Raw genomic sequence first — 11324 nt, forward strand, 5'->3', positions numbered from 1 at the left:
GGGAACATGGAATGCACAGAATAGCCAGCAGGACAAAGGTTACTGGAAATATAAAGTCTCTGACTTCTTGTGGAAACGACAATGAATAAACGAACATGTTGTATTCTGTTTTCCTTTCAGAGGGACTAGCGGAGCACCGTGCAAAAGCGCCCCCACCGATGATCACAGAAGAGCAGCTGAGAGAGATCAAGGAGACCCGGCGGAAGGAAATCATGATGTGGGCCATCATCAAAGAGTTCCTGGCCTACACGTTCTTCCTATGCGTTTTACTACTGCTGGCCAATGAACACAGAGACAAACAAGCTTTCGGGATGCACACGTCTCTGCAAAATGAGTTTGTTGGTAGCTTTACTGACAAGGTTAGTGAAAAGGATTCTATTATTTGATAAGGAAACTTGGTCAATGTTATCGCCATCAGTTCAGAATTCAATTTAGATTCAGATAACATGTTGTTGGTACATACATCTATAACGGGTTGTTCTGGATCACCCTGAAAAAAGAAGAACCGTACGAGACTTCAAGTTATCGTCATATTTTAGGAATATTAGACTCCATTATAACATGCTGCAAATATTTGGAATCCAACTCTTTTAGTTTGTTTTGTCCTTTATGTCAGTAAATATACATGTAGCTGTAAAAACGCATGGTTCGTAAATTACATGTAGTTGTTAACAAGCGCAAAAACGTTTGAGATCTCGACGTTGTCACATGTCTGTTGTGAGCTAAAATAGATTTTTTTACACTTAGGTCAGCAGTGTGGCCAACTTCTGGAAGTGGGCCCAGGGAAGCCTCATCCCTGCTCTCTACCAAACCGGCGAGTACAACGGCGACAAAATCCCATTCCACAACCGGAAGTTTGTTTCCGACCTCAACTCGTACCGAATCGGCCCGGCTCGCTTCAGACAACTGAGAGTAAAAACAGGTTAACTTCATTACGACTTCTACCAACACATATGAACTTACAAGAGATTATTAAACTGTGTCTATGGCGTGAATTTCCTAAAATTCAAAGAATTATATATTGATCATGACCTATTTGTCCTACACCATCCAACAAAATAATGTCCTAGTGCACACATAGTGCTCAATGCTATCGATTTTGTGATGGTTTGATATGCAAAAAGGGGCTTGCATACTTGCATTTCTATTACTACACATTGATTAACGGCTTTTCTTTGATTAGCGAGAACTTTTTAAAGTTTGACCTGAAATATATCCTCTTGCATGGTATGTATCTATCTATAGAAAAGTGTCAAACGACCAGGATCGGCATAGAAGAGTGTTACGACGAGTACTCCTTCGGCGATGCCCAGAAGGGCGTGTTCAAGCCCAACTGGGTGGCCGTGAACGAGAGTGAAGACTACGTGCCGTGGGACCTGTGGTTCGTGTACCAGACGTCAGGGGAGACCAAGGGGGTCCCCATCATCGCGGAGAAGTCCGTGTATGGAGCAGGGGGGTACGTGGTGGAGCTGGGCGTCAACAACCCCACAGGATTAATGGTGAATCTATCTTTTATTTCCTCTTGTGCTCTTCATTTCCTTCTTTGCCAAAAATATAAGGCCAATGATCAGGACCAGGCCATTATCCACATCATTATGGTAACGATGCTTTAGTAATAATGTAGCTCTACACGCGTGTTAGGTTACATTATGTAGCAGGACAGAGGACTGGGGCTGGTCACCATATACTAGAATTTGGATATGTTTTTGTAAGAAGAACCAGAGAAGTAGTTTGTTGGGCTAGACCATGTGGAGATAAACATTATGCAAATATTACCTTTCTTGTTAATAGCTTCGGGAAAAGACGTTATGTAGAAAAATTCCTCATATCCCAAAATGTTTTATTCCCCACTGTGCTCTGAACAAGGATAGAGTTGAATGCAAAATAGGCTTGATACAAAAAAATGTATTAATTCAACATTCATCATCGATGTTCTAGTATTCAGTGTAGCCATGGTTCAGTTTTCGGTGCAAAAATATTACAAGCATTTTTCACAAACATCTTAACAGTAATCTAAGAAAAATACATCACTGCAACGATAACGTTTTCAGTGTGGTCTAACAGCAAACACAGGGTATGTATGTCCCTATTTTCATGACGAAAATATTCGATATGATAACACCATCAGTATAGTGATATATCAATGACAAGATTTTCATATTTTTGGTCCCTAAAACTATAAAACTAGCAAGTGGTTATATATGTGTACTAAATATAACATATCGTAGTTCTATCTTGCTGTATTAAACATGAAGACATACGTAACGTTACTTTAAATAAAGGTTAAATTATAACCATGCATCTATCATCCGACACCACGCTGATTTCAGCATGCCTATGGCATACTTCATGAATGATTCATTTCTTGTTCAAGGTTGAAATCATGCAGTAATCATCATATCATAAAACATGTCACGCACATCAATTATTACACGTCCAAATCTGCGGAGGGAGGACATTTTTGGATGAGACCACCTGGCACCGCAGCATGTTTTAAATCAATCACTTTGATTACTAATGATTATGTCTCTATAAAGGGTTATATTCTGACGTTTAGGCTTCGTGATTACGTAAGCCAAAGACATAAAATTGATCAAGCTACAGTAGACACGAAACAAACAATCAAATATTTTTACAGTAAAAATTACAGAAAGCAAATTTTCTAATAAACAACTGAAGAAAGCAAACCATGTTCCTTTTAAAATAGAAATTAAAGCAAATGGTTGTACTTTTAGAATTAAAATGTTAAAGCATAACATTTTACTTTTGAATAAAAGCAAAACATGATGATTAAGTTAAACCTCTAGTAAATCTCATTGATTTTCGTTAATTGCTGACATGGGAATTCTTTCATTCCCACGCAGGTGCTGGACCAGTTATTTAAGGAAACCTGGATCGATCACAACACCAGGGCGGTGGTGACGGAGTTCAGCGTCTATAACGCCAACATCAACTTGTTCGGCTGCGTCATCCTTACAGCAGAGTTTCCACCAACCGGAGCAGCCAGTACCTACGCTCAAGTCAAGATATTCCGACTTTATAGCTACGTGGGCTCTCTAGCGATTATCATCATCGCTGCGCAGGTATCAAACATTTTTTGTTTTGCTATTTGAAGATATGAAGATTCTCATCTAAAGAGGTACACTGGCAATTGTTCAAAATACAGAAGCCCCTCTCGCTGAGTACGTATTCCAACGTATTACGAAGTAGCGAGGCTTTTGAGGGATTTACGACTGCCTAGATCCTAGATAATCCCATTAGTTTTAAAATGCTTATCTCTCTGAGATTCAAGCTGAGATTTTCATCCCTTTTGCTCTAGAGCTAAAAGCAGAAAAAGACCCCTATCTATATGTGAAGAATAACTGTAAACTCGGATAACGACATTGGCCCTTGGGTTACAGCTGGTAACAAATGACTGAGCTTTTATGAGCGAGACTGCTTGTCAGCACGACTTTACTTTGCCTTGTATCAGCAGTTCGGGAGAGTTTCCTGGGGCTCTTTGGAATTAATCTTGAAACAAGACATAATTCGTCCTCGCATTCATGGCTGCGAGACAAAATATCTTACCAAAAGCAAAGAAAGTCTTGTATGTATACACACAAAATATATTTGGTTAAAGAAATCTCGTTTTCACAACCGAAATGACAAAATGTGGTATCGTGCTCTTTTTCAGGTCCTGTGGGTGATATTTATTGTCTACTTCACCATAAGAGAGATCGGCAACATACGAAAACAGAGGAAGGAATACTTCAAGAGTTTCTGGAACTGGGTGGAGATCGTCATCATCCTAATGTCTTTCCTCTCCCTGGCCATGTACGGCTATAGGGTCATGGGAGCCGGGGCCGCCATGGAAGCTTTCCAACAAAACCCACGTGAGTCCGATACATGGAGCTTCTCCAGCTGCAAAGTAAAGATAGACCCCATCCAAGAACTCGGCAGCCGTGTACCTAATCTTTAGCTCCAAGGAATTTTCAAATCCTCAATCAATCAAATTAAGATGATTACCTGTGATGGAAGGTAGAGAATAGGGTGGATTTCATGGCTCATGCTAACGTGAATGTTTCAAAGCACTCCTGTGTGATCACTCAGGTTAACCCGGATTGCCACAGATACCTTTCGGCACCATTGCACACTGGCTTTAACCATGTTTGCTGGGAGCGTTTATATGAAAGTAAAGGTTTTCGATGCTTATAATATGTAATCACAATGTCTTTTTAAGTTTCCTGGTCCACTAATTTAAGTATATTTGATTTTGGAACGATATTTCTTTCTAATGATGAGAAATGAAGCAAAGCTAACCAAAGTTGTATGTAAAATGGAATAAAATTTATTTGCTAGTCACTTGAGCAAAGCGGAAAACCAAATCGTGTCAAGTCTTTAAAAATGTCAATCTCAATCCACTGTCTTTTATTGCATCTCATAGTCTCATAATCAGTCTTGTATTATATGTATTTCTGTGGATTTCTCTTTCAGGAAAATTTGTGAGTTTTCAGCGCCTGGCCACGATGGACGAGATGTACGTGTACGTCATGTCCACCCTGACGTATGTGGGAGTCTTCAAGTTCATGCGACTGATGAGGTAAACTGTCGATCATAATTATGACAACGAATGTGAATGTACAGTTACTGTATGATAATTTCCAGTTGAATCAACAGTCATCCAAACAAGTTGAAACAACTGTATCAACTGGTTTCATTCAACGTCATTACAGCAAGGTTCATGTATCTAATGCAGTCAATCTATACAGTAGGCATCAATGAAAACTTTATTGCAAATTAGTGCCCGGAGGCTAATTACAAAACATAAAAGAACATTAAAACAGAGTATAAAATAACTAAATCTACATGATGTATGGACCTTATTGTTTGCCAAAGGTTCAACAAGCGAGTGTGCATCCTGTTGGCCATCATCAAGAACTCCATCCCCGCCCTCGGCCTCTTCACCATCATGTTTACCATCTGCATGACGGCGTTCGCCCTGTCCGGTCTCGTCATCTTTGGACAAAACATGCCGGGCTTTAAGGTAACGTGACTGTTTGACTCGCACTAATATGAAATTCATGACTGTGGTCGTCCTCAGTGGGGTGTTTCAAGAAGACACATATAATACATACTTAATAGATAAAATAACAGTTGTCAATGTACACCTCATCTAAGTAAATTCCATATTTAAAAGAATACTTCACAACTGTAATGCATGTTTATAAATTGAAAAGAAATTCATATGCATTATAGAGAGAAAATATTTAAGTGAAAAGATTAAAAAATTGATTAAAATCAATTAGTGACATTTAATCATGCAATCGCTAACATTTCTTAGAGCCTGGGAAATTATGATATATGTACCCAGGAAGGTAAGATTTTAAATCATTAAGAAACGACTTTTGTTGTCTTAACTAGGTCCTAAGTGGTTTGTGATGTACTTTTCTATTGGGTTGCAAGTTGCCAATATTAAAGCTTACCTACCTTATATTTACTTGGGTCTTTCTCTTCGTCCAACTAGAATCTCCTCAGCACATATGAAGGTCTTCTCGCCATGGTGCTGGGTGACCTGAACTTTGAGGACATGCGCAACACACACACCATTCTGGGCCCTGTGTACTTCTGCGTGTTCGTCAACCTCATGATCATGTTGGTCATGAACATGTTTGTCAGGTACGTAATCAGATTTGTTCTGATGTGATCAGCTTTGATCTGACGGCGTATCTCGTATTCTTTTTGCGTTAACAATTGTTTTAATGTGTATTGCTTTCTCGTCTATGATCTCCATTGTGCTATTTCACACTATTCTTCTATTCTTGGCGATTATGTGGCTAATACGAGACCTTTTTGGGTGATTTTGTGAATCACCAAATCCAAGTAGTATTTCGATCATTGCACACCGGCGGTTTTAAGGTTTTCCCATAATTTATTGTCTATCTCAACATAGGATTTATCAAACGAAAACTGATGCACCATGCCTTTCTACCCAATATACGTTTTTGTACGTAGTATATGATCACCAATGTCAATGGCGGTTGGCAGTCGTAATTTTTCTTAGTGAGACAAATGCACAAAAAGTACAACATTTTAAATCACGGGAGTTACAAGAACACAAAGAGACGTCTCTACCGGCCACTTTAATTTATGAATGATAGAGCCTGCAAAAGGAGGTCGGCTGCCAGATAAATCGCACAAGGTATTCTGTGTGATTACCCTTTAGTCCTGTAATTACTCTTCAGTTGACTGCGGTCTCCGGTGTGTACCTCTAATGAATGGGGGTTTCCAAATTCTATACATAAGCACACGGAAGACAAGATCTACTGCTCATTAAATGTCTCAGAGTGGAAATGTCACCATTAAACAGCTTGTACCGTTTCCACAGATAATTGAGTTGCATAGTGATTAAATACCCCAGAAGAACAAAGAAGCTGTCCACCAGGACATAAACACCGGGTAACGTTGCAGTAGCGTACCATCGGGAAGGAAATGATTGAAGATTAGGATTAGCCTTTGGACATCGCGTTCTCAAACAGATTTGTTTTCCAATTCTTGTGAGATTTAAGCTGTAATTCTTACGGAGAGAACTGGGCGATCACATGGAAAAAAACGCGACCAACATATGTCAACCATAGGGCAAATCTTTTTGTCTATTTGTGGGTGGAGTCTTGAGTCGTTTTCGCCCGGGTTCGAATCCTGCCATGCCATCGATCTTGTGAACTTAGGGAAATACACTTTACGCACTTCATTCAGGTGTAAATGAGTACCTAGCTTTAAGGTACGTCCCTCACATAGGGCGTTAAATGGAGGTCCCTTGTTTGGGGGGGGGAGCTCCAAGCATGCAAAAGAACCCACCACATCTTTCGATGGTCCAAATACTTAAAGCTGGAAGTTGGTGATTCACCTCATATCATACGGATGGAGGCCTGGCGAACCCCCTCTCGCATTAGAAACATGCGTTCAACATCATCACCAAGACTCCCGAAAGAATAGTGTGAATTTGCACACTGATGGGGATCCTAGTTGAACAAAGCAATCAAACACTGCTGGATTTCTTTCCCCCCAGTATTCTAGACGAGACCTACGGTGCAGTGATGGAGGACGAGAGCCAGCACGGCTCGAAGGAAGACGAAGAGATGGTGGAGTTTATGTGGATGAGGTTTAAGAGGTTCACTGGGTTAGGAGGAAGACCCAAGCCACCCGAACCAAACTTCGAAGACGGAAGTAAGTTTTAACCGGCGTTGTCAAGCTAAGAATCTGCCTCAGAACTTCCGTCTTTACAGCCTACACGTACGAGTAACAGTCTACAATAAAATGATCTTCATCATGTTTATGGTCTGTGTAATTAGAGGTGGGCGTCAGGGTGATAAGGTATTGCTAGTAGCGGGGCAGATTACGTCGTTCATACTCGGTTGATTGTTGACTTTACAACAGCAAACTTGATACAGCCGGAGAGAACGATTGGCTTGCTGTCATGCAGGTCACCTCTGGGCCGAAAAAGTGCAGCTTGCTGTGTCGAAGCTATGTTAATTAGTTACAGTCACTACCTTTGCCAAGAATGCTTTAGGTGCTGTATATTTGTGTTCTTTTATATCTTTTCATGTTAATAGTATACCTGAAAAAGCTTTCATGGAAATTTAGTGATGATATGATATTAGGAATATGGCTAGCTTTTGACTAATCAAAAATGATGTGATTTTGAACCTCCTAACAGCTTTATATGGTACTGCAGCATGTTACGTTTTTTTATATGCTTTGTTGATAGTGACTAGGTAACAGATGATGACTTCAAGAGCGAGTGGTGTATTTGGTTCACCTAGTGATGTACCACAATAACTGCATGGATATTTTTGGAATAGGATAACCAGATTGAGATGGATTTTCATGATGTTGTGTTAAATGATGCCGTTTTCCCAGTTCCGTTTAACGGGCTCCGTGTGACGAACGCCTCTGACAAGTTCGTGTACCGAGGCATGGTGGACAACTACTACGACGAACAGGACGAAGGCATCTACGAAGACGACGACGTCGATGACATCATCGCCAAATGGGAGAATGAGAACTTCCGTGAAGTACGTGTAAACGTCATAAAGCAATAAATAGTTGATAATACACCTTATCTTTCAAGGTTATCTGTAGAGGGCTGTAAATGTCTCAGCAATGGCACATTCATAAAATACGCACATTTATATTTACCCCAGGCAACTCTTCTCAAATGGTGATGGACATGATTATGACTTGACAATCATACACCTGTCAAAATCTTCTTTTTACATGTCTTCATGAATTATTAAATCATGTTTCTTCTTCCTGGAATAGAAGAAGAAGAAGAACCTCGACGATGATTTCATTCTCTCGAAGCCAAACAAGGAATCAACTGTAGAGGCCAGCCCGTCCAAGTCTGCACCGGGCCCGAAGGTTATTCCAGGCGCTCCGGTCAAGAACACCACGAGAACATACGACTGGAAGCTGCCTGAGGCTGATGACAAGGACGGTGAGGATGAGGGAGCTTCGGATGAGGTGAAAGACAAGAAGGACAAGAAACCGAAAGAAGAAGAACCAGTAAGAAAACCCGCAATATTTTAATGACGAAACTGCTGACGAAAATGCTAGTGCTAGGCTAAGCTAGGCACCATACATTAATTATGTCTATCGGAAGCAAGACAAATAGATCAACGTATCATGCCGAGTATCATGCCGGGTCATGTTCATATTGATTGTGCAAAACCAATGGGAAATATGTACACATAATGTAGTTGATTTTCATGACAAATAGATCACTGTTTTATAATTATACCAAGTTTACCTTGCCCATTCATCATAGATTATGCACAACCAATAGGAATTCAGTACGCATAATGAAGTTAATTTTTAACATGACTAAAACGAAGGACACATGATACTATACTGTACGATGTTTTCTTTACATGTCACTCACGTCTGCTTTTTTCAGCCTCCGGCAGCGCCTGAAGAAGTCGAAATAGAAGAAGAGGACATGGACGAGGATGAGGAAGTCAGCCTGTTTTCCAAGTACTATTAGTAAAACTTAATCACATGGCAATGCTAAAGCATATATATATATATATAGTACATATAGTACATAAGTACAACATACAGCACGTCATGTATAACCCAAGTCTACTTCAAATTATCGTGTATTGTATTATGCCACAATGTAATGCATCAACAAAAAAGTTCTATATTTGTAGAAAGGCAGGATCGTATCATATGGTCTGACGCATGTACGTAATTGTTTCATTACACAATATATAGTTGATAATAATAACGCCACAGTGATATCTAAATATAGCAGTGACAAAATTGTATATGGCACAACTTCACAGATATAAGTGTATGATACATAGTATATATATCCTATAGATGTTCTGTTATTTTTGTACAAAGCTCTACTATATACATCATAGCAAGAGGCAATTTGGCAGCCATTGTTGAAACAAGCTGTACATACATTTCTGATAATGTCATTATATAAAGGCCCCTCCCCCCAAAAAAATAATTGATCTAATTCAATTGAATTATGCTGTGAAACGTTTTAGCTAAAACTGTCTATATACCAAACTCATTGTCTTTGTCACAAATGCCTAAGTGACGTAAAATCATTACAAAGAACTGGTTTACATGTGCAATTCATATTAAAATGAACATTTAATGCATCGACACGACATTGTCCCCTTTGTAGTTTTAATAGACATCTCTAAAGAAAACAAAAACACTTGTGTAACGATAGTGTATATTGTCCACAAAGTGCAATATGTGGAATGGTGAGTACCGAAGATTGTGTAGTTTAAACCTTGCCGAAGCTGCTGTATCACCAATGTATTGACCATAGTCAAGGAAAATCGAATAAAATATTTGCACACCTTACAAATTAAGCATTCCATATAATCTTTTACAGCGTCTGCCTCAATGAAACGTCTCTAAGTATTGTTTTAATGTTGGTTTACTTTTTATTTCAAAAAACTAACAGCGATGTAGATTTATCCTTGGCAGGTAACAGTGTTGAATACTAGCAGAATTTCTATCTAATTTTGAGTGAATTTCTATCTAATCTCTAGTTTCGAGCGCTTCCTTCAACTATGTTTGCATCTCATATAACAAGAAATGGCTATGGTCTATAGAAATGTGACAAGGCTTTTAAGTGGAAAAAAAACTTTTGACATTTTGCAACAAAAGTAACTTCCAGCTAAACTATTGTTCAACGCCCTGTCAGATTTCAGAGATAGGATGGCACTCCTAGCCCACACTTAAGATCACCAACTTTCAGCCTCACTTCGTAGTGCCAACCCAGAATCTGATTCTAATGCATCACGCTTGCAGGGAGCGCCCTTAAAGATGACCGTAAAGTTTTGGAGAAAGGAAAACTGATTCTCTGAGGCTGCTTCTGTCTTGCTTTAGTCTGTACGGTTTACCATAGCTTCATTCATGTACGTCGTATGATCATAAACAACAAAGGTTTATAATTTACTACACTTAAGCGGATTGACTTCCGACGACAGTGGAGCAAACTAATACTTAGACTAAAGCAGCACATCGTCCTGACAAACCCGCTCACAAATTTCTACAGCAGAGACTAAAAAGGCCTTAATCACTCGATTTCAAGCTTGCATACCTTGTTGTGTCCATGATTTATTAGGGAAAATCGATATTAAATGTCTACATGCAATTATTAATGCAATTTTAATAATCTTGTTTCGCTTGTTAACTGATAAGGTATATGTGATTGATTACATTTCAAACACGGATTAATTGCTGAGTGGACTTCCGGTGATATTAACTCTTCATTGAGCTGCTTGATTGCGTTGTAACAAAAAATATGTTTTTAATGATTCTATGTAAACTCTGTTTTGCATTATTCTAAATGAATTCTTTCTAGTTTCACACGTGGTATTGTGTATAATTGTTGGTCTTTCTTTCTTTATCTATAAAGTGTTATCATAAAGAGGCAGCAAGTACTATATACCTGCATTGTGGTATTCTAGCAGAAGTTCGCATATGGATTCCGTTGGCTTCAACATTGGATCAACTTCATTCACACAATCGTCATTCACCTTATCCGCACGCTCGTATATCTTACTAACCATCTCTTAGGGACAGGATGACAACATCATCACTTAAACGAAACGTCGTGTCCTCTACCTGTAATCCTCTTAATCCTTTAATAGGTATATCCACTCAGGTAGAACACTATTTGCTAGCTATGCCTATTCGTGAGTAAAACAGTTAGCCCTGGTTGATAGGCTTGTAGAGTGAGCACTTTGCAGTACAACAAGGTGTGGAGGGGTAAAGATAGACGAGCAGAAAATAATTGGTTTGAATTGATTGGA

At 39.2% G+C, this 11324-nt stretch overlaps 1 protein-coding gene across 1 annotated transcript in view; it reads left to right on the top strand.

Annotated features, from left to right (window-relative positions):
- The window catches only part of LOC109483410 (polycystin-1-like), a 30856-nt gene extending 21001 nt beyond the window's left edge, over positions 1-9855 (top strand). The window contains exons 27-38 of the mRNA XM_019786421.1: positions 121-359; positions 748-922; positions 1246-1499; positions 2865-3083; positions 3674-3872; positions 4474-4579; positions 4876-5023; positions 5504-5655; positions 7046-7203; positions 7897-8051; positions 8299-8541; positions 8933-9855. Coding sequence (XP_019641980.1) covers positions 121-359; positions 748-922; positions 1246-1499; positions 2865-3083; positions 3674-3872; positions 4474-4579; positions 4876-5023; positions 5504-5655; positions 7046-7203; positions 7897-8051; positions 8299-8541; positions 8933-9019 — 2135 coding nt within the window. The 3' untranslated portion in view covers positions 9020-9855. The remainder of the gene's footprint in view (positions 1-120; positions 360-747; positions 923-1245; positions 1500-2864; positions 3084-3673; positions 3873-4473; positions 4580-4875; positions 5024-5503; positions 5656-7045; positions 7204-7896; positions 8052-8298; positions 8542-8932) is intronic.
- The last annotated feature ends 1469 nt before the right edge of the window (positions 9856-11324 follow it).

Source organism: Branchiostoma belcheri, unplaced genomic scaffold (assembly GCF_001625305.1).
Source record: "Branchiostoma belcheri isolate BF01 breed outbred unplaced genomic scaffold, Haploidv18h27 scaffold64, whole genome shotgun sequence".
Lineage (NCBI taxonomy): Eukaryota > Metazoa > Chordata > Leptocardii > Amphioxiformes > Branchiostomatidae > Branchiostoma > Branchiostoma belcheri.